General features: G+C 41.1%; 1 protein-coding gene across 1 annotated transcript; it reads left to right on the forward strand.

The window, feature by feature from the left end:
• The first annotated feature begins 9,365 nt into the window (after window positions 1–9,365).
• On the forward strand, window positions 9,366–20,808 carry gusb (glucuronidase, beta). The gene is made up of 12 exons (XM_035177846.2): window positions 9,366–9,641; window positions 11,658–11,843; window positions 12,119–12,300; window positions 12,805–12,947; window positions 13,066–13,253; window positions 13,617–13,769; window positions 13,992–14,170; window positions 15,056–15,202; window positions 15,741–15,825; window positions 16,915–17,091; window positions 17,184–17,319; window positions 19,943–20,808. The coding sequence occupies exons 1-12, from the start codon at window positions 9,417–9,419 to the stop codon at window positions 20,092–20,094; spliced, it is 1,953 nt and encodes a 650-aa protein (XP_035033737.1). The 5' UTR covers window positions 9,366–9,416; the 3' UTR covers window positions 20,095–20,808.
• Window positions 20,809–21,874: the final 1,066 nt, after the last annotated feature.

Genomic DNA, 21,874 nt, shown 5'->3' on the forward strand with positions numbered 1-21,874 from the left:
TCCTACCTTTACTGTCTGAAAACTGTCACACCTACACATATTTCTTTACTATGTGTGTGTGTGTTGCCACTGTGGATTATTCCTGCAGCTGCTCCTGAATGGGCACCCGGCTGCTTAATGTTACTGGGAAATCCTCAGCACAGCTTTAAATAAGCACAGGTCATTTCACTCTGATGCCCAATGCACTGTACAACACACACCTCTCATTTTGTCACAACACACGATGTTGAACATGTTCACATACAAGAAATGACTGACTACTCATGCAAACATCCCACTCCAGCCTGTGCACGTCACATGCGGAGCTGCACCCCAGTGTCTTGCAAAAGCTTTAATGAAACTATTGGGGCCTAACCTCCACCTCACATGCACATCCCTCCCTGCATTGCTTTAATAAGTAAAAGTGCAGCATGCTCTTTTGTCTTGCCTGAGGGTGCGCTTGCTTCTTCACATACATGTGAGGTGTATATTTAGAATAGTTGTGCATAACAGTGGGTGTTGCGTGGGTGGAAGTAGTGAGGAGTTTCTTTCAACATTGGAACCAATGTTCTGCATAAACAACCACACATGCATGGGCTCAGATGTGTCAACTTCACACAGACTCAATTATGTGCTTTCTCTCTCTCTCTCTCTCTCTCTCTCTCTCTCTCTCTCTCTCTCTCTCTCTCTCTCACACTCACACTCACACACTCACACTCTCTCACACACACACACACACACTGAAAAGAGAGTGTGATGGGGAGAGGGAGATAAACCCCAGATGCACCAGCTCTCCTCCCAACCCTCCCTCTATAGGAACCCCCTGCATGCAGACACGACTCTGCGTGATGCTGCAGCGATGTATTATTCACCATCTTTAAACATGGATTCTCCTTTTCATTCCATTTACAGAGTTTTATGGAATTCAGAGAGCTTTGGAGCAAAAAACAAAAGCCCACATCAAGCAGAGCACATGGATATACCCTGTGTTGTATTTTCAAGCTCACAGTGCACGTTGAACACTTTGTGCTCAATTGTTTGTCTATTTTAGCTCCTCTATTCTAGAGTAGTTCTTTTTGGTGAAGCAGGTGAGGGATCACTCAGCGGGGGGAAGCCCTCCTGTCTCTATCGGGCTCTGCTCATCAACATGTATCCTTTAATCACTTGCACATATTCATTATTCACCACCCACAGGCTATGAATTATGCAACACTCTCATTTCCACTTGAGAACAGTGAGAGAAGACACAAGGAATGGCTCCCCCCCCTCTCCTCCTAATCCTCCTCTCCATCTTCACTCCGACTTATTTTCCCTCTCTCATGCACCATTGGCACGGCGAGCACAGAGATGGGGAGAAATCATCCGCCCACGATCAGTGTGTATCATCCACCCACAAGGTGTTGGAATACAAGAACTGCCTCAAAACAAATCATATTTCCAGGAGCTCCGTTCATAAGCGAATAAAAGAAATGAATGAATTCCGAGGCAGCATATGACTTTTTATCAGTCTGGCTCATGCAAACCAAAGCGTAACGATGTGCAGTCATGATGCACGTGATATAATTCTGTAAAAGAAATCTGCAGTCTTTTGTTTCTAATGCAGACAATTCCTTATGTGGTCGTTTGATTAATAATTAATCAAGTGTGGCACAACAATGTGAGCAGCTGACAGTAGTACACCTGCTTCCTATCACTAAAAATGATGAGGCATCCAAATTTGCACAAAGGTTCCTGACCTCTGCTCCGACCTGCTCCCATGAAACCTAATATGTTTCCCTCCACAGCTCCAGCCACATGACCTGTGACAGCCATTAACAGGTTGCAGTGAAACAGTTAATCTTTAGCGGCTTTCGTCCCTCACCTACTGGCAGCTGTGACTGCAGTTTGGAGTGTAGAAGTCATTGTGATCCATAACGGCTCTCTGTGAAAATGACCCTGTTTCTCCAGGTCGTGATGGTGATACAGCCATCATGCAGTATATCTCCTTCACCCTCTCTGGACAGGAAGAGGACTGCAAACTGGAATTAAAATCGATAGAGCTGGGCCTGTGAGCCTGTGGCGCTCTCAGCTCACACATTATGGTGTCAGGAGCTGCTGTCTCACATATGTGTCCACTGGGAGAAGCCTGCACCAGTCTGCTGTTATGTTTTCTTTTTTTTTTTTTTATTCTTCAACACATAGGTCCTGGGTTCTTATAAAACTCCCAGATCTGACATACACTTTGACAGATGAGAACCTTTGCTGTTTTGCTCCTTGAGGTCATACTATCAATCTACAGCTGCAACAGAGATGACCGATGTCACCTCCTAAAACTCTACATTACTGCAGGAAAGTAGTCATTATTAAGGTGTGGAGGAGAGAGCGCGTGCCTGCTGAGGTGCTGGTGGTTCTGCAGGCTCCTGATCACAGCCGTGGTTTTGGCAGTGCGAAACCCTGGCACAGAGGGAGACGGCTTCCTACTCAGTCATGCGCCCACACAGCCAATCTGCCACTACTTCTATCTGACAGAGCTTCTCTGGACCCTCAGTGCAGCTACACCCTTCTAATGGTCTTCTTCACCATGCATCACATTCATATCTCTGCAGAGGAACGGTTGTGCATTTAAAGTAAAAAAGATAAAAACAGCAAGAAAATATATTATTGCCTCCTAATCCCACTTCAACCCTTGGCTTTACATAAATTATTCATGTTTTTATTTGTCCTTGGGTGTCTAGCAAATGTCGTGAAATCAAATTACTTGTTATTATTATTATAATTTTTTATTTTATTATGCAATAATAAGCTGCAAATTGACAGCAAACAATTGCAGAACAAAAATCTGTGACATTAATAATCTAAGCTCTTCTTTGTATTTCTGTAAAATGTCTGTCAGATAAAAAACTGTCATCCGTCACCTGACTAGATTCCTTCTGCTTCCTGCGTCTTAACCTGTTTTAGCAAAACATTGACTCCTCCATTTACAATGTTCAACTAACCTGATTATCTATTAATGGCTAAAATTGGATGCAATGCCTTATAACTCTGCCAAAGAATTGTGGCATCATGAAGAGAACTTTATTGTCTCATTAGGGTTGTTTTGTGCTTTTTATTGCATTAGAAGCTCTTGTCACAGCAGTCAGGAGTTACTAAAAATATTCCAGGTGATTGAACACAACACGACAGAGGACGTGGAGCGATGGCACGCAGCAATCTGTCCCAACGACCGCATTCACCTTGTAACACATGTTCACTGGGCACAAACTTGTAGTAGAAGAACAGAGCCGAAGAGACCCCTCCTACCTTCTGCTCTGATTGACATCGGTGTGTAAAAGACAAGAAAAGTCCCTTCTGTGCTTTTGTTTTATTTCCTTATGTCTCACACAAACCTACCACAAATAAATGTAATACCCTGTCTCTTAGGGAATTAAATACACTGACAACCTGGTGCGGAGCTCGCTGGTTTGGTTTTGTGGCCTGAGGCGTTCAGCAGCAAAGCCACTTCATTCTGGCTCCTTATCAGATGTTCTATCAAGCAGCAAATGTTTATCCAAGCAGAGTGGACACAAAGAAAGGAGACAGGATGCAGTGAGCACTATAGGAAACACACAAGTACATCCGCACCACACTGGAACCAGTTAATTAGCAGCAGTGTGTTTCTCTTAATAACTGGGTTACTATTATTAGACATGAAGAGACAATACAAATGGTTAAGCCAACTGAAGTCGGTCGTCACAGTGTATGATAACACCGTAATGTGTTTCGGTTTATTCAGCTACACAAATGATAGATGTTATCAAGCGTGTTCAAACTTTGTGTTAACATATAAAAAGATCGTCCACCAGATAAATGGCTTTCAATAGACTGGTGCAGTGCTTGTCGTAAACATGCCTGTTTGTAATGGTCTGCTCTCTTGTCCTGTGTTAATTCTCTAGAGCTACTTCAGAATTATCCCCTGTCATTAGTGAGTCCTCCTCAAACAGTTCTACAATATACAGTCACTTCTTATCGTTTGTGTACTAGACATTTTGTGCAGAGCTTTTTATAAACAGTTTATGGTGCAGTGTGAAGTTAGAAAACTGTGTGTTCATCCTATCTGGTTTATCTGCAATAATTATAGTCAGTGCTTTTAATAATATGAAACTGAATTTGCTTCATTACTGTTCACGTCTGTGGTTTATGTATAAGTTTGAATGATTTACAAAACTGGTGTTGTTTTTTCATACACTACACATTGGCTATTTCAGTATTTCACTATTTCAGGCGTGTTCAGCAACAAACACAATCTTCAGACCCAAGTTCACAACTTTTTAAGCTAAAGCTAACCCTAACCCTAAGCACAAGCTCTTTAGTTCAGCTGAATATAAAGCATTGCAGCAACAAAACGAAGGTTGTGCTTGTACATTGATGACAAAAGAGGGAGCGATTCTATGAAAGCTGTTGCTATGACCGAGATCAGCAGCCGCAACACTGGTGAATGTCTGTGGCAGTCTGATATGGTGAAATTAAAATAATGTGGACATGATTGCTGGTGCAGTTGTGGCCCAGAGGCTGCCAGTTGCAGACCGCTGCTGTAGTTTATCAGAGGACGTAGAAGACATGTTCAACTCGGTCCACAGACTTAAGGCACAATGCCAGGCCCCAACTCACTGCTACAGAGCGCTGGTCACCTGCTTATTCAACAAGTGTCAATGTCATGTGTCGAAATTGCACCAAATTCAACACTGCACTTCCTCTGGGTACTGAGCATACACATGCCAAGTGTGAAACAGATTAGATGAACGGTTCACAGGATATGCGTTCCACATATAGACAGACAGAAGTTAGTAGGTAGATAATCAAGAGCAACTTCAGTTCTTTCACAAAAATAAATGCAAGCTGTCAATTAGCGAACAGACTGTGGATATTATCAGAGAATATGAAATGTCTGGTTACTAACTATGTCAGCAGATTGAGATAATCATTCAAGAATATCTTAATATCTCTGAGTGTTCAGTTCTAGATGTACTTTGGTCAGACTGCTGTACTCTGCATTCTTACCTGCACTGAATACTTAACCCAGTAACTAATCTTCCTCCACCCCAGCTCTGCCTGTATGTTGTGGTTTGTACTTCACATGATCTGTTGGTGGAAGACAATGTATTTGTATAAGTCAGAGCTGAGGCTCCGAACATGTCAGTGTCTCCTTAATCACTGATGTAATGTGGGCGCAGCAGGCCCTTGAAAAGCACATTAGCAAAAATTCTGACTTCGGGTGATTGTGTCCCCCTTCATTCTCTCTTTCTCACTGTCGCTCTCACTTTCTCACTCCGTTTTGCTTATTTAATAATGGTGCATGAATGAACACCTTTTCAACCTTTTTAACTGCAGTCTGATTTCTATTTAAATACTTACATTTATTTTATATAACAGGGACAGAGAGAGTGAGATGTGATGAATGAAACAACATTTATCGTGTGTCGTTTCAGGAGCAGAACCTAAAATATTGTATTGTTAGTTTCATAAGTGTAAGGTGACAACTAAAGAAATCCAACCTCTCCAAATGTCTGCTTGCACACTGGACGCCAGGAGCTGATGATAGATTCACAACTAATGATTCACATTCTGAAGAAGGTAGAAACACCTCCAAGCCACTCTGATATGAACCTGTGGTAAATCTGCTTAAGTTAGAGGAATACACAGTAAAAAAGCCAAATATATACATCATTACCCATTATTTATTTATCCCACAGTTATAAGCAGCCTGGTAAAATGCAAATGCACATGACAATATTAGAAATGCTACAGACTCAAAAGGACAGAGGATTTTAAAACAAAATATACTGACATGTTTGTCATAAGCACAGACTTTGCTGCCTAATTGTTGCCCAAGTCAAGGTTATGACTTAGGCCCACAGCTCTGTGTGTGTGTGTATGTGTGTTCATGCATGTGTGTCTACTCATTTGTTACCTCTTTAAGTCCTTCTCCAGCATAAACACTGACCATAAAAATAACAAAGCCCAGTCCTAATGGGTCCAAACTTCATTTCTGAGATATAGGTTAAGGTTAGGTTTATGTATAAATTTGGTCATGGTTTTGGTTGGGCTGTCCACAATGAATGGAAGTCAATGCAAAATCCTACCTGCACAATCCTCTGTGTGTGTGTGTGTGTGTGTGTGTGTGTGTGTGTGTGTGTGTGTGTGTGTGTGTGTGTGTGTGTGTGTGTGTGTGTGTGTGTGTGTGTGTGTGTGTGTGTGTGTGTGTGATGTAAGCGGGTGAAGTTTGGTTTTGAAGTAGATATGTAGAGAAGTCATAACATTTGGCACAGAGTCAAAACAATGTGGGAAAATAGAAAATGAGCACCTCCTGCAAAGAAAGAGTAAGAGCCTGCAGGAAACGAGAAAAAGATTGGTCTAATGAAGTTGTGGATAGACACTTAGAGATTTGTGTCTTTTGTCATTATCAAAGCTTTACTCAATTCTGCATTGATGTCCGAAAACGTAATTGTTGTCTAGACCCACCTAAATCAATAGAATAGTGATGGAAAAGTTGAAAACATGCAGAATTTGGCAAAACATAATTGTAAGTTATGATGGTCACCAAAGAATAAACATGTTGAACAAGATATCAAAGACATGGGTTGGAAACCCAATGATGGTTAAATGCTACAAAAATAGAGTAATTGAAACATCCAAAATTAATTGGTTGGAAAATGACTTGAGACAGGAAATTAACACTGAACTCTCCATTAACCTTACGTTCATTCCAGCCAGATGGCAGCGCTATGAATAGTTTGGAGTCGCTCTCTGAACCACTTAATTACATATCTGTCTTCGTTGTGCTTTAGTTGCAAAGTAAATCTGACTCTTCTCCATTTAGACATCATAACCTTAACAAAAAAAATCCTGCATTAAATTCACTTGATCACCTCTGTGTCTGGAGCGTTTGTGCACAGTGTCAGTTGGTTAATGTGAAATATTTTTGATTTAATGAGAAAGCACCCTCTCCAAGAATGAATCAGGACAAACATTTTTGAAGCCGAACCAGAGGGTCATGTAAAAAATAAGGGACATGACTCAGAAGTAAAATAAAAAAAAACTATAATGGAGAGTACAGCTCCAACATCTTACCCTAGATTTGTCTCCTTGGCAACAGAACAATGATGCCTTATTCAACAAATAACAAATTCATTGTTTTAAAAGCTGGTCTTATCACGGCTGCAAGACTCATATTACAAAACAAATGCTAGATGTCCCATGGAGGAAGAATGGAAAAATAAAATGATTAAGATTTCATCATATGAACTCATGTTGGGCAGAATTAATAATGGAGGGAATACAACTGAGACATGGGAACACTTCTGGCTTCATGTCAAGATGAGCAGAAAAAGGAATTATACATGCCAATTAATGGCTATACATCCTCAGTCTCCACAGATTTATTATATTTCATCCTCTTCTGTGTAAATTAGTTGTATTGTATCTGCTTCATAGTATTCTACAGTGTTTTGCCATAAAAATAAAATAATAAAAATTGAAATTACAAAAAAATCAAGTCTGCAACAGTCTGAGGAGTCTCTCCCTCTGAGATTGAAAAGTTACATGGAAAAAGGAAAACACACATCAATTGATACTAATCACGGCTGGGGGACATAAGAGAATAAGTCAGTGTCCCCTGTTTTGCATGTCTCAGTGCAAGTGGACTGAGACATGTGTGTGTCCATTTAGTGAGATTCAAGTCGAAACCTCCACTCGTTCATGGTCAAAGATTGTCCAAAAAGATGATTAAAGAATGTAAATTATAAACACATCCATATCTCTCCAATATGCTCAGTTCAGTACATTCCAACAGAACATAGTGTGTGCTCTGGAGAACATAACCTACTGTACATGTGACATGTCACAGTAGGGAAAGCACACTTGTTACTGACAACCTGAGTGATGGTTCTGTTCAGTTAAAGTGTCCCAGTAAATCTTGACAGTGTGACAATGAGGCAGCAAGTACAACACAAGGGCCCTGAAACTGAAGCAGCTAAATGGAACTCAGCCATCATTCATTTTATTATTCACACCCATGCTTTTCCCGCAGTGACATTTCAAAATGTCATGTCATGCTGTGAAAAAGGCCAATACTTCCTTTGACAATGTTGATGCGTTTACAGTTAGGATTTTTATGTTTAAGGGCTTTAATGATGTTCTCACATATCTGCAGAAACAAAAATCTGAATCTCTCTTGCAAATTAAATAATCTAACCCTCAGAATCCACAAACCAAAATAGGATCATGTCAGCACACTTTCTCAGAATGCACTTGCAACATATAGTCCCAGTTCTTCCCTCATGATTCAGCCGTACTGGGCCACCAGAAAACCGATGCTGGAAAGACAGAGGATTTGTTTCATAATTTTATGCCTTTATTAACAATTTGCTGGTAGACAGATGGCAGCACATGAGGGGAGAGACAGACGGGGTAGAACAAGTTAGGACGGTCTCCAGCCGGCAGCCAGGAACTGGGAACAATGCAGTTCATGGTCAATGCGTTTGGCCGGTGGGGCGAAGTGTACAACCTGCACAGTACAACCTGCAACTGATTCAAAAGGGGTCTGACATGGAGCTAAAACATATGTCTTTGCTCAATGAACTGGTGGATGTAATGTGTGAAATACAAACATTACTATTATGCTGGTGTCGTAGTGGATGGGTTTAGAGACATAGGTCATAGTTTGAAAGTACATTCTGTGATTTTGTTACAGCCCAACTCTTCCAAAATATCCCAAACTGTGAATCCTTATTCAGGGCTGGATTACACACTGAGCCAAACCCAGGCAAACGGGGGCCCAATTAATTACTAATTAAGCTCAAATTAAATAAATACTGAACCTAGAATTACCTTATCACTACTGTACATGGCTACCGTGAGCTGGAGGGAATTTTGTGAATGTGGAGGAATTGATGCCTTTGAGCTCTGCTGTTGACATTTATGTACGAGTGTATTGCGCCATCTAGTGTCACTTATTCACTGGTGCAGACTTAAAACCAGAGGTGAATATATAATGTGATTGTGATTTGGGGGAACTTTCCTGGTGTTATAGATTGTTTATTCTCTTTATTTCTATTGATGACGACCTTGACATCTGCTAGGTCGAGGCTTTTAATTTGGTGGGGAAAGAAGACAGGACGCTTCAGGTGCTTCCTGTGAAATTTAACTTCCAAATAGCATTAACTGACATATTAAAAAAAGTATTTAATGTGACACAAATATTCAATAAATGATCTCACAATATGTAGAGTGTTGTGTCAGGCATGAGCAAGTCTCATACATTTATTTTATTATATATTCTAGGGGGATTCTTTCAACTATGTTTAATTTAAGTTTTAAATTTCCGACTGCAGGGAAAGCGGCTCTATGGTCACGTGACTACAGAGGGATTACACGTGACCGAATGAGGAAGAAGAGTTTGTTGTAGTGGCCGCAGGTTCAGTATGTGCACGATGTGTGTACCTGCGGTGTCCGCCGTGCTCGGGGCTCTGTGTGTGTGGGCCATGATGGACGCGGTGTGTCCGCTGAGCGGCGGCTTGCTCTTCCCCCGGGAGTCCTCCTCCAGAGAGCTGAAGGAGCTGAGCGGCCGCTGGGACTTCAGGGCGGACATGTCCCCCAACAGGAACCAGGGCTTCGACAGGGCATGGTACCAGAGCCGCCTGGCAGAGGTGAGCGGGACGCGGCGAAGCAGCAGCTCTGTTTGTCTCACTGTTTAGATCAAGAGTTTGAAATGTCTGTGGAGTTCACCTACACTCATCTGCACTGATGCACAACCTGTAAACATCATGCAGCCGTTTATAGACCGACAACTTCTCAGCATAAGACACATTAACAACAACACGTTACACTACTGAGACCGTTTAGAGGGGGCGGGGCCAGGTGGATCACTGGCCCTAGTCGAAATCTGATTGGCCCCTTCAGTGCCCCTTCTTTATTCAAATTGTTTAATCACTTACTAACAGTACTAACCCCAAAATGAGGATTTTTATTTTCTAATTATTTTTGAAGAACACAGTGTGGTTAATAAAGGAACACATTTCAAAATGTATTCAATGGTGTGCGGCTTTGCTCAAAGCTAGAGAGCTGACAGAAAACAAGCAATGACTTAAATGTGCACCTTACTTAATCAGTAAGTTCATGGATGTTGGACATATAATCGGCCCCGCTGTGTAAATTGCGGCCCCTTTATGGCCCCTGATTTAGGAAAAAACATGGATCCTCCGCTGTTGCTATCAGTCTGTTATTGTCACAACAGCCAAGAAAAAAACTGTTTGCCAAAATCATTATTTACCATCCAATGTCCAACTTTATACCAGATCAACATGTAGCCCATTAAAACAAAGTGATAATTATAATGGCTCCTTCCTTTATGGCCTGGGACACCTTAGAATTAAGCAGTCTGCTTTTTGACACCTCATGACCCCTACAATAAATAAAATGACTTCAAGACTTTATTATTCATGTGCACAACAATTACATACAGCAGTCGCTGGCTATGAAATTCTTGGGTCCCTCTAACCATGCTCAAAAATATTTAGAAAGAAAACTACACACAACAACAAAAAATAGAATGGGGGAGCTTGAGACACAGCAGTCGTCCTCGGCGTCATCCTACTACTACCTCTAGGGCTCTCAGGCGCTGTTAACAAAAGTTGCTCCTGAATAAATATTAAACATCAGGTACAAGATATATGTTAGTAAACAGGATGGGCTGGTTATGATTTACATGAGCTTTTAGCTTTGTATTGTATTAGGTTAATATTCCAGCGTTTCCTCAGTGTGTGTGTGTGTGTGTGTGTGTGTGTGTGTGTGTGTGTGTGTGTGTGTGTGTGTGTGTGTGTGTGTGTGTGTGTGTGTGTGTGTGTGTGTGTGTGTGTGGTCACGAACACTGGAGCAATCAAACAAACCGAATTAAACTTCAGTTCAGTTCTGGTCCTGATAACTTGTGATTAGTGTTGGTGTTTATTGGTAAAGTGTAAAGTGAGCTCAGGTCAGCAGGAGTGTGGAGGGAGGACACTAAGACAGAGACTCAAACCAACCACTGCTTCTGCTTTGATCCTGAAACAGCTGCGCAAATAATTTATCATTGGTGGTCCATCGTTGAAACTCTGTATTCACACTTATGTTGCCACTGTCCGACATGTACCGCCTTGTTAACGTTAACGGGTTCTCCTCTTTTATCTCTACTTCACTGACACAGTGTGTCAGTCGGTGAGTGACAGGGGGCGGGGCCCTGGGCCTGAGAGGAGATGAGAGACAGAGCAGGTTAATGCAGGTGCACCGGTACGACCAAGTGATTTTTCGTGGCGCTACACAGATTTTACTCATTATCTACTCACCACTATAGAGGGGTTGGTGAATTATTCGAGTCCACAAAACACTTCTGGAGTTTTAGGGGTAAACTCAACGCAATTTAAGTAAATGGTGAATGATTCTTTTTCACAGAAAAAAAATAAAAGGCCTCCATACTGCTGCTGTGGTGTCATTTACCCCATGATTTTAGTCTTAATGTCCACTGTGATCCATTGTATTTATGAACTAAAACTTTGATCATCTTTTGACCTCTCAGGTTAATGTTGTGAGGTCCTGGACCCTCAGGCTTGGGTCCAACAGAGATTTATAATCTGTTACAGTGTTAGAAGTAAAACAATGTTCACTGAAATTGATTGCTTCATTTCCCCTAGACTGGCCCAGTGATTGACATGCCGGTTCCTGCCAGCTACAATGACATCACCCAGGACCCCGCACTAAGAGATTTCATTGGCTGGGTGTGGTACGAGCGAGAGGTGGTGGTGCCTGCCCGCTGGGTCGCAGATGAGGGAACCAGAGTGGTTCTCAGAGTGGGAAGTGCTCACTATTATTCAGTGGTGGTGAGTATCACACAAGTCTCCTTCCTATCAACTCTAGCAAGTTTTCAATAGCCAGTCAATGTGTTAAAGCCAACTACTAAGTTCATGTCATCATCCTTCGTCTAAATCACTCTCTATGGGGGCTGTATAGCTTACCTGATAGAGCTTGCGCCCCATTTTGAGGCTTGGAGCCTCAGCATGTCACCCCCTGTTGTCTCCCCCCCCTTTCAAACTTAACTTTCTGTCTTATTAAAAAAAAAAAAATCACTCTTTACCTGTTCTCTCCACCTTTGCAGTGGGTGAACGGGGTGAAAGTGACAGAGCATAAAGGTGGCCATCTTCCTTTTGAGGCTGATATAGGCAGTGTAATCCGCAAGGACCCTACTTCGCCATGCAGGATCACCATCGCTGTCAACAACACCCTGACTCTGGATACGCTTCCTCCAGGAAACATCCAGCACATGGATGACCGCACCAAGTAACCTCACTCTCCAAAGTGTTAAATAAAACACTGATTTGATGCAAAATCTTAAAGGGATAGTTCACAGAAAAATGAAAATGCACTCATTATCTACTCACCACTATGCCAATGGAGCGGGGGGTGAAGTATTTGAGTCCATAAAACACTTCTCGGAGCAACATTCACGTTCACATACACACCGGACAACACACTGCACACAAACTCTCGCCCAAGGGTGAGATTTTTTTCCGGGCACTCGGATGACACCACACGAGCAGTATTGAGGCATGTTGTGTTTTTTTCTGTTGTTTTATTACGTCTGAAGAAGTGGTCACCAGTTACTTGTATTGGATTCGGCTGCAACACCGTATATTTTAACATCTTTTATAGTTTTAGAGGCATTTGATTTAGAGATTCAGACTTTGGTGTCAGGCTGCAACTAACATTTTTTCTCTAAACTAATCAACTAAATGCTTTAAAAAAAAAAGTGAAAATGCCCACTACAGTGTATTTGCTCTACAGGTATCCTAAAGGTTTTTTTGTGCAAAACATCTACTTTGATTTCTTCAACTATGCTGGGCTACATCGTCCTGTGTTGCTGTACACTACTCCTAAAGCGTATGTGGATGACATCACTGTGGTGACTGACTTCTTGGATAACACTGGTAAATTAATGCAACTAAACAACTTATTTATTTAATTTCTAACATGCAAACTGGTGATTTACAAAAATTGTAGTTTATGTCTGTTCATTATACATAAGTGTTTGCTCCTGTGATTTAGGTCTGGTCAAATACGCAGTATCAGTCCAAGGTGCTACTTCAGCCACCCTGAAGGTCACTCTGCTGGACAAAGACAGACAGTCTGTGGCCTCCTCCAGTGAACCATCTGGAGTGCTCAAAGTAGTGGATGTCAATCTGTGGTGGCCGTTTTTGATGCATGAGAGTCCAGGTTATCTTTACACTTTGGAGGTAAGACAGCCTGCATGACAAAATGACTTAGTTTGCTTCAAGCGTCAGATCACTGGCTACATCCATACTAATATGTTTTCATTTTAAACCAGCGTTTAAAAACTAAAACAATCTCAGTCCACATGAGCGTTTTAGCTGCATGTCGTTAACTTGAAGGGCACTTGAGGTGTAAGTTGTGAATGATCTTCTGAACTCACTGTAGTTGTGTAATCATTAGGGGTGTAATGATACATGTATCTGAACCGAAAATTTCTGGTATGGGCCTTTCGGTCCGGTACGCATGTGTACCGGTCTGCAGGATCTGGCTGAGATACCGAGAAATACAACTTTTTGAAATTGCCACTTGTTCACTTCTAATTCCAGGTTCAGTTAATGGCAGCCGATGAGAGATCAACTTATGAAGATGTGTACTCTCTACCAGTCGGCATCCGCACTGTTAACGTGACCAGCACCAAGTTCCTCATCAACAACAAGCCCTTCTACTTCCATGGAGTCAATAAACATGAGGATTCTGACGTGAGTACCACTAGAGGGCAGCAAATCCTTAACAAGAGGAACTAGTCTCATTCAGTCTCATTGAAGGAAGCTTACCGTTCCCAATGCTTACGCTAGCTGCAGTAGCATCTTCAGACAATTTCTGATTAATAGACATGAATATGTTAACTAAAGATATGTTCTGGAAAAAGTGGATCCAGCTCAGTAATCTAATGCAATTCTTCTGTTGACCTTGCGTGTTAGATTCGAGGTAAAGGCTTGGATTGGCCCCTGATTATCAAGGACTTTAACTTACTGAAGTGGTTGGGGGCCAACTCGTTCCGCACCAGCCACTACCCGTACGCTGAGGAGATCCTGCAGATGTGTGATCGTCACGGCATCGTAGTGATCGATGAGTGTCCGGGAGTGGGCATCAAAGACATGTGAGTGTCTCTGACCTTTGGGTGACATTTCAAAGGGGTCAACAGCATTACCATTTTACTTTTAGAACCAGTTTATGAGGACAGATCACCAACTTACCCCTGATGCTCGCTATCACTATTCTTGAAAACCTCATGTCTGCTGTTTAATTTGAGCCACAAAATGAATATACATGCTGGAAACCTCACCCAATTTAAAGTATTGTGCGATGCAGGCTACATTTAACACTGGACTCACCCACTAACAAAACCACTAGTATTTTAGTGAAAAACTAAATGAAAGTTCATCCAGTTGAATTAATTAAATGCAGGTTAGTTCAGTTTGATTTGCTCAGAAACAGCTCAGCATTTAGATTGTTTTATTTTTACCTTTACACATCTTATCCCAGTGATCGAAGCTGTCGATTCTTTTGCAGTTAAATATCCCAGCATTGTATTGATTGAAAAACATTCAAATTTATAACACACATTCATGTCCCCATCGGGATGAATTTGAATCACTGTGATGCACCCTTCACTTTTATTACAAATAACACCATTATGAGGTCAAAATTCCAGTTTATGTCTAAATACCTGCAAAAAGAATCACCATTATCATAAATCCCGGATGCACTTCAGTTTGCTTACACATTAAAAAAATTCATTGGTGACCATGATTAACTTTATAGCTACTAAATAAACATATTAGCATTGTCATTGTGAGCATGTTCCCAGGCACAGTACCACAGAGCTGCCAGTATGGTGGTAGACTCATAGTCTTTGTGTTAAATTGTGTTAAGATACATGAATGTGTTTTAGAAGCCAAGTTGAAAATGTACAACTTTTTCCAAGCCACACATTCGATAATTTTTTTCTAATATACTCTGTCTTTGTACTTTGCCGAACTAGTCGTAGTTTTAGAAACGCCTCCCTCAACCATCACCTGGTCGTCATGGATGAGCTTGTACGTCGGGACAAGAACCATCCTTCTGTAGTCATGTGGTCAGTGGCCAACGAGCCCGCTTCGGAGATGCCACCTGCTGAATTTTATTTCAAGTGAGTGTTGGTGTGTTTTTAGATGTGAAGCACTGCACTGAATGGACCCACCCATGAAATAATTATTCACACACAATGTGACTTTTTGGCTTGTCTGTTGCTGGAAATACTTGTATTACTTTTTAGATGTTTCCCCTTGTTTTGCATTTTGCCTTTATTTGATAGTCAACAGTGTAGAGACCGAGAAGAAATGTGTCATCACGACACCCCTGAATGACCAAAAAATGTAGGGCATTTGTGAGCTGTCTGCATGGGTGTCTGTAACAGAGGTACTGATTTGTCTGTCAGTCACAGCAGCCTATCCCTGTACACTAATGCATGGAATGCAGTGCGAGTAGTAATGGAGCCGCCCTGTACAGTCAAAACTGGAGCTCAGTAATGACCCGAGGTTTCAGGGAGACAGGAGGGCAGTATAGGACTGTATGTGTGTGGTGGGCAGAGTGAACATATACAGGAAATCTAGGGCACAAATTCATGTGTAACTTTTGATTCAACTGTTTTTACATTTACAATTGACTCCCCTTTGTTTTTCCTCCAGAACCTTGATAAAACACACCAAAGCTCTGGACCCTACCCGGCCTGTCACTTACATCACAGATAGTAACTATGCTAGGGACAAAGGGGTGAGTCTTTTCTCATTACAATATCAGCAGTACACCCAGGTGAGAAAATTAGTTGTGGTCAGACACGTGATGTGTTGTTGGTGCATGCTATCTTAAGGCACTGGAAAGCATTTTAACTTATAACTAACCAAAACCAGGTTTGAAGTCAATGGCGCAGTATTTCACTGTACAGCCTTTCACCTGCATCGTTGGGTGCACAATTTGAATACACACTGCTTGTTAAAACATAGTTTGTCCACATCTTCCGTATTCAATTTCCTTTGCTGTGTTCTTTCTACTACCGGGCAAATCAATCCTAATGCAAACCCTCAAAATAGCTATCTGCTAAGGTGGATTTGAAAGAGAATGGCAGGTGGAGCTCTGATTGGTTTTATTGTATGTTGCACCCGAAACACACCCATGATTAGGTGACTACCCTTCTGAATCATGCACCTTGTGCAGCGGCCTTTCGTTTTTTTTTACCCGTTCATGTGGAGAACATTTACAGAAAAAAAAAGGGGCAAAAAATTGAATTTTGTGCCTCTCAGTGCTGCAACTCTGATCGTGACACTTGACTGAATCTTCTTGTACAATATCGTTATGGTCTCTGGTGAATCAAATGCAGTGCTTGGTGGAAAAATAAGGGAGTAAAAGTTGGGTTGTCAAGTTATCCTTCAGAGTTTTATCTGCTCAAATTCTGAAGCTCTTGTTGACATCCTTGAGAGTTTTTCACATTCCTGTGCTGTGAGTAATGTCTTTAGGGCTGATGTTTGTATCTTAAAGCCTCTGATTAGAAACACTGACTACTGCAGCCCCGAAGTTGTGATGGCCCCTGGCTTGGTGAACATAGTTTCTCTGAGTTCATGATTCCAACGCTGTTAATTTACTGAAGGGCAGCCAACTCTGAACTTGTGAGCAGACACTGCTGCAACGCCCTGTCTTGGTGAAAAAGTCTCCACATGTCATGCACGAAACTATATAACTGCTACTTCTTGAAAATGTGAATCTATAAGGAGTTGAGGTTATTGTCACAGTCTTTATTTGAGATTTCTGTTTATCAAACTGTGTTTTAAGTATCTCTGTAAGTCATGTATTCTATCATGTCCCCAGGCTCCCTATGTGGATGTGATCTGTGTGAACAGTTACTTCTCCTGGTACCATGATCCAGGCCACCTGGAGGTCATCTCCATCCAGCTCAACACTCAGTTTGAGAACTGGTATGGAAAGTACCAGAAACCCATCATTCAGAGCGAATATGGGGCAGATGCAGTGCCAGGGCTTCACAGTGTGAGGAATAACACACATGCACATTCAATGACTCAACAGTTATATTTTCATGTTTTGTAGTCTCCTAAGACAGCTTTCTTTTCATGCTCCAGGACCCACCCATGATGTTTACTGAGGAGTACCAGAAGGTTGTCCTGCAGAACTACCACGACGTGTTTGACCAGAAGAGGAGGCAGTATGTTGTCGGTGAACTTATCTGGAACTTTGCTGATTTCATGACTGCACAAGGTACGAGAGCCGCAAAGCACAGCAACCTGTAGAACAACACACACTGCTCACCCTGCATTAACACCTGATGCTGAGAGGGACACTACAGGTGGAACAATATACAAATGCCAACAGAGTAACATGAACAATCCCTCTAATTGCGTCACCCATTCTAACAGCAGATCCATGAATGGCTAGAAGTGCTGTCACTCTCTTTGTTACATGTAGGTGTTCGCATCCTATTGGATAGTTAAGCCTAAAGCATGCATACCTAAATCACGTTGTGTCATAACGTCTTTCCACTGGTGTAATACGTATATTGTTATGGGGGTTTTTTTGCTAAAAAAAAGGGTTAACCCTCAGAGCGCTCTAACCCTATATACTTCCCCATCCCTATACCAAATTAGCCCATTCAGTTTTTTGACCAGTAGAAAAGGGGGCTTCAATAACCTAAGAGCAATCTACATGTCTTTGGACTGTGGGAGGAAGCCGAGGTACCTGAAGAAAACTCATACTGACACAGGGAGAATATGCAAACTCCGATATTTACCTGCAAAATCTAAATATTTTTTGGAACTAATTATAATGCAGACCTAAAATGCTTGTAATTGTAAATTATATTATGGAAAAAGGGTTCCAAAAATAGAATTACAATAAACATCAGATCATAAAGTCTAGATATCAATAAGTGAAAGCCTCATAGTGCTAAAACCTGCAGCTCAGTATGAGACAAATGATTGTGTGGGATGTGGAGGAGTCAGAAGAGACTCCTGCACAGATGAACAGGAACCTGATGTGAGAATCATACAGGGATATTAATAACCAGGTTTCTTTACTTCTTCACATTTCCCAAGTTTCACTTTCTTATATGATACTGACATCTTGCATTAAAGGGATACTTCACTGAAAAATGAAAATTCATTCATCATCTACTCACCACTATGCTGATGGAGGGGTGGGTGAGATGTTTGAGTCCACAAAACACTTCTGGAGTCTCAGTGGTAAACTTTGTTAGAGCAGAATTGAATCAATTGAAGTAAATGGTGATCGATTCTTCAGATGTAATAAAACAACAGAAAAACCATAACATGCCTCCATACTGCTCGTGTGGTGTCATCCAGGTGTTTTCATTTCTGGGTGAATTATCCCTTTAAATTGTAATAAAATATAATCTGATCTTCATCTAAGTAACATGTATAGACAAACACACTAACAATTATAGTCTTTTGTGTGTTTATGGACCACACCCATTAAACCTTCACAGTACTGCTGGAAGAAGTCATCTTAACTGGTCCAACTCCTTTGGCAGGAATAATGACCTCAAACAACTTTTCAGAAACTGAAGCTCAGACCTGCACAAAACATTATTCCCACACACGTGCTTGAGAATGTTTCTCTTCAGGTCAGTCCACTGCATCTCTTCTGACCTGGGTCATCAAGACGCTCACGGTGAATCCTCTGGATAATATCCTGCTGTATTCTCACGAGCTTGTTCGGACATTATCTTGAGTTCTTACTCGAGGGCTGGAAGGAGAAACTCTGGAAATGGTCTGGAGCAACTCTCGCGGACATTTGTGTTCTCACATACAGCCCTTCCGGATAATATGCAGGAGATTATCCGAAGTTCAGTGCACGTATGAAAGCTGCTAATGTGTCTGACTGTGGACAGATGAATTTTCACAGTCTTCAAAATCACTTTAACATTTCCAACATTTTACATATCAAAAAAAAATTTAAGAATTCTTCTGAGTTCTTTTTTGCGAGACATGCTTCACATCAGCAGATGCTTCTTGTAAAAAGCAAACTCAGAATGTTTCTTTGTCAAACTCCAAGTTTTTGTAACTCATGACAACAAACAACTTTCTTTGACGTCATCAGCTAAACGTTTCACATACTTTTCCCAACATACACCGTGAATGTTTGAGTGATGTATTTAATATGGATAAAAATCATACAATGTGTGTGTTATTAGTTAAAATAGATTGTTTGCTCATAGATCAGATGATGATCTGACCATATTTAAGACAAGTGGATACATAAATGCAGATATTCTCTTACTTTTCTGCATACATGGGTACATACTTGAATGTGTATAGTTTTATAGTCAAGTACTGTATTTGACTTTTTCTTTATATGAAGGTCTTTATACTGAATACTTTTTATCTAAATTCAACTTTTGCTCTAATTGCACTGCTGAGCTGACCGGTCCTTCTCAACTAACTCTTTTCATCGTACCGTTGACCCTGTGTTAAGTTGCATATGACAAACTTTAAACTACTACACATACAGATACATTCAGTTGGTGCTCTGCATTCTTTTTGCATTGTTCAAGCTTAACGTACTGTATACGTTTTAGAAAGTCATACCAAAGGTGTCACTGGCATCCTATAAGTGTGGGAACACCAGCGTTGATTTCTTGCCCACTTTCTCAGCTTGTCCCCTGGACTGACAACAGACACAGCTATTTTTGCCCACTTCCAATTACTTATAAGTTGAACTTAGCTGTCCTGCTTTTGCCAATACACGAGGCATAATTTACTCTAAAAGAAAATCTCTTCGAACATGAATTGATCTGCGTATGAACAGACAAAAGGCTCCTTTGTTTTTGTGTCCTGTGCATGACAAGGTTGTTGTTGATCTGCAGGAATCACCCGTGTGGTGGGGAACAAGAAGGGTGTTTTCACCAGGCAGAGGCAACCCAAAGCAGCAGCGTTCATCCTGAGACAGAGGTACTGGAGCCTGGCTAACGAAACAGGCAGACTACCACCCTGGGCCAAGTACCCCTGCTCGCTCTGATACCTGCACCCGGACCAGGACAGGCTCGATACCACGTGAGCACTACACTTTGTGGGAAGTTGCTGGTGAAATTCATGTCTCTTGAGGAAATTTACTGAAACACGTCCTTTGAAATCATCTCAGTGTGTGAAAAGTCAGACCACCATGAAACACAATTCAGCTATGCTATTTCTGTGGTGTGCATTTATGAACAAACAACACTATTCAGAGGTTTTCCAGCAAACTGAAACATGTTTCTGAACATGTTTCAAACAATCTTTGATGCTGATTAAAACTTCTAGGGCTGAATAGTTGAATAGCTGAATAATATTTTCCAATAATGTTTATAATTGTGATACTGTTTCTTTAGGATAGACCTAATGTGAGTTAAGAATGGATGAAATGAATGAAACTCATTCAGTTGTTACAGGACGTTCTGATATAGATTTGTGACGTGGTGCGTCTCAGTTGCTGCCATAAAAAGGTGATGTGAAAAACCAATGAAAATCATCAGTGACAGAATCTGACCTTTCCTCCAGTCAGATGATAGAGAACACCAGACAAATGACATAACACCACGAAGCCACTGTAAAGGAAAATTGTCGCCAAACTAGTTCCTGTCATTTCTCTAGTTTGATACATTCTTTCAATGTGAATTACAATGCTGAATGTAATCCCAATGAAGTGCTTTATTTTTTTATATGAATCTAGATATTAAAGACAAAATGAGATCTATATGCAAACTGTATTTTATTGATTCCCCCCCCCCTTAACATTTTCAACTTAACTCACGATGCAGCTTTGTAGTGCGTGTTCTTTACAGTCAAACTGAATGTATTCAAAAAGTCAATATAATATTTAACCGAGAGGGTAGCATGATGACGCATTGATTGTGGATGGTGGCGTGACTGTAATCAGACCTGTCACTATCAGTGACTCTGCTTGACCTTTGTGTTACAGCTGGACAATATTCATGCTTTAGTCTTTGCAAACACACTGGCTGAAAGTGTACTTACTTACAAGACAATTTATAAAAAGCTTTACTTTGGCATAGCAAATCAGCCGTTAGGCAAGTTTTCCCCTCATTTTTGCATCACAATTGGATTCAGTCCTTCTGCAACTGCTGTTTACGCAACAATTGTGTCACATAATTGCATCGATGTGTCCGTCTTTGAACACGCTGTTCTTTCAACAACTTCCTCCTAACATTAAAACCGATAAACAGAGTCTCTATCAGTGCTGATTCTGACCAGCGAGACATGACTCATATATTAATATCATTTTATGGTCACACTGACATCAAGGTTTCGACACATGCTTCTTTTAGCTGTTTGAGGGATACAGCCTGCTTTATACAAGATGGGTGTTTAATGGCAATTCATTGCATCTGCTCCTGTGTTTGTTATTGAATCTTTAGAACTTTATACTCACGATACTTTTATTTTCACGAATAAATAAAAGTAAAAATTATATCTAGAATGGCACTCATTAGAGCATATATCCTCTGTAAGGCCCAACAGTCTCTAGTCAATCTAATCTTGAAATGAAAGGAAGTGAATATTATGTCCTGTATGTGCCTTTTGAATCGGTTCTTTTTACTCATCCCTCTACCAACTTTTGTGGAAATCCAGTTAGTAGTTTCTGCGTTATGACACAGAAAAACAGACAGGCGTAAAACATGTCTCCTTGGCGGAGGTTACAGACTTCTACTATTACTACAGTTTCACCACTTACCAATATGTCACATGCTGTTCCGATTAGTCATCGCAGGGAGTGTTGTAAAATCAGGGAAGTAATGACC

Source organism: Hippoglossus stenolepis, chromosome 15 (assembly GCF_022539355.2).
Source record: "Hippoglossus stenolepis isolate QCI-W04-F060 chromosome 15, HSTE1.2, whole genome shotgun sequence".
NCBI lineage: Eukaryota > Metazoa > Chordata > Actinopteri > Pleuronectiformes > Pleuronectidae > Hippoglossus > Hippoglossus stenolepis.

Excerpts from the sequence above, each read along its gene's own strand:
- gusb (XM_035177846.2), top strand. The coding sequence starts at position 9,417 with ATGTGCACGATGTGTGTACCTGCGGTGTCCGCCGTGCTCGGGGCTCTG. Across the intron at positions 13,254-13,616 it reads GTTATCTTTACACTTTGGAG|GTTCAGTTAATGGCAGCCGA; the intron begins GTAAGACAGCCT and ends TTCTAATTCCAG. Across the intron at positions 17,092-17,183 it reads CAGTGCCAGGGCTTCACAGT|GACCCACCCATGATGTTTAC; the intron begins GTGAGGAATAAC and ends TTCATGCTCCAG.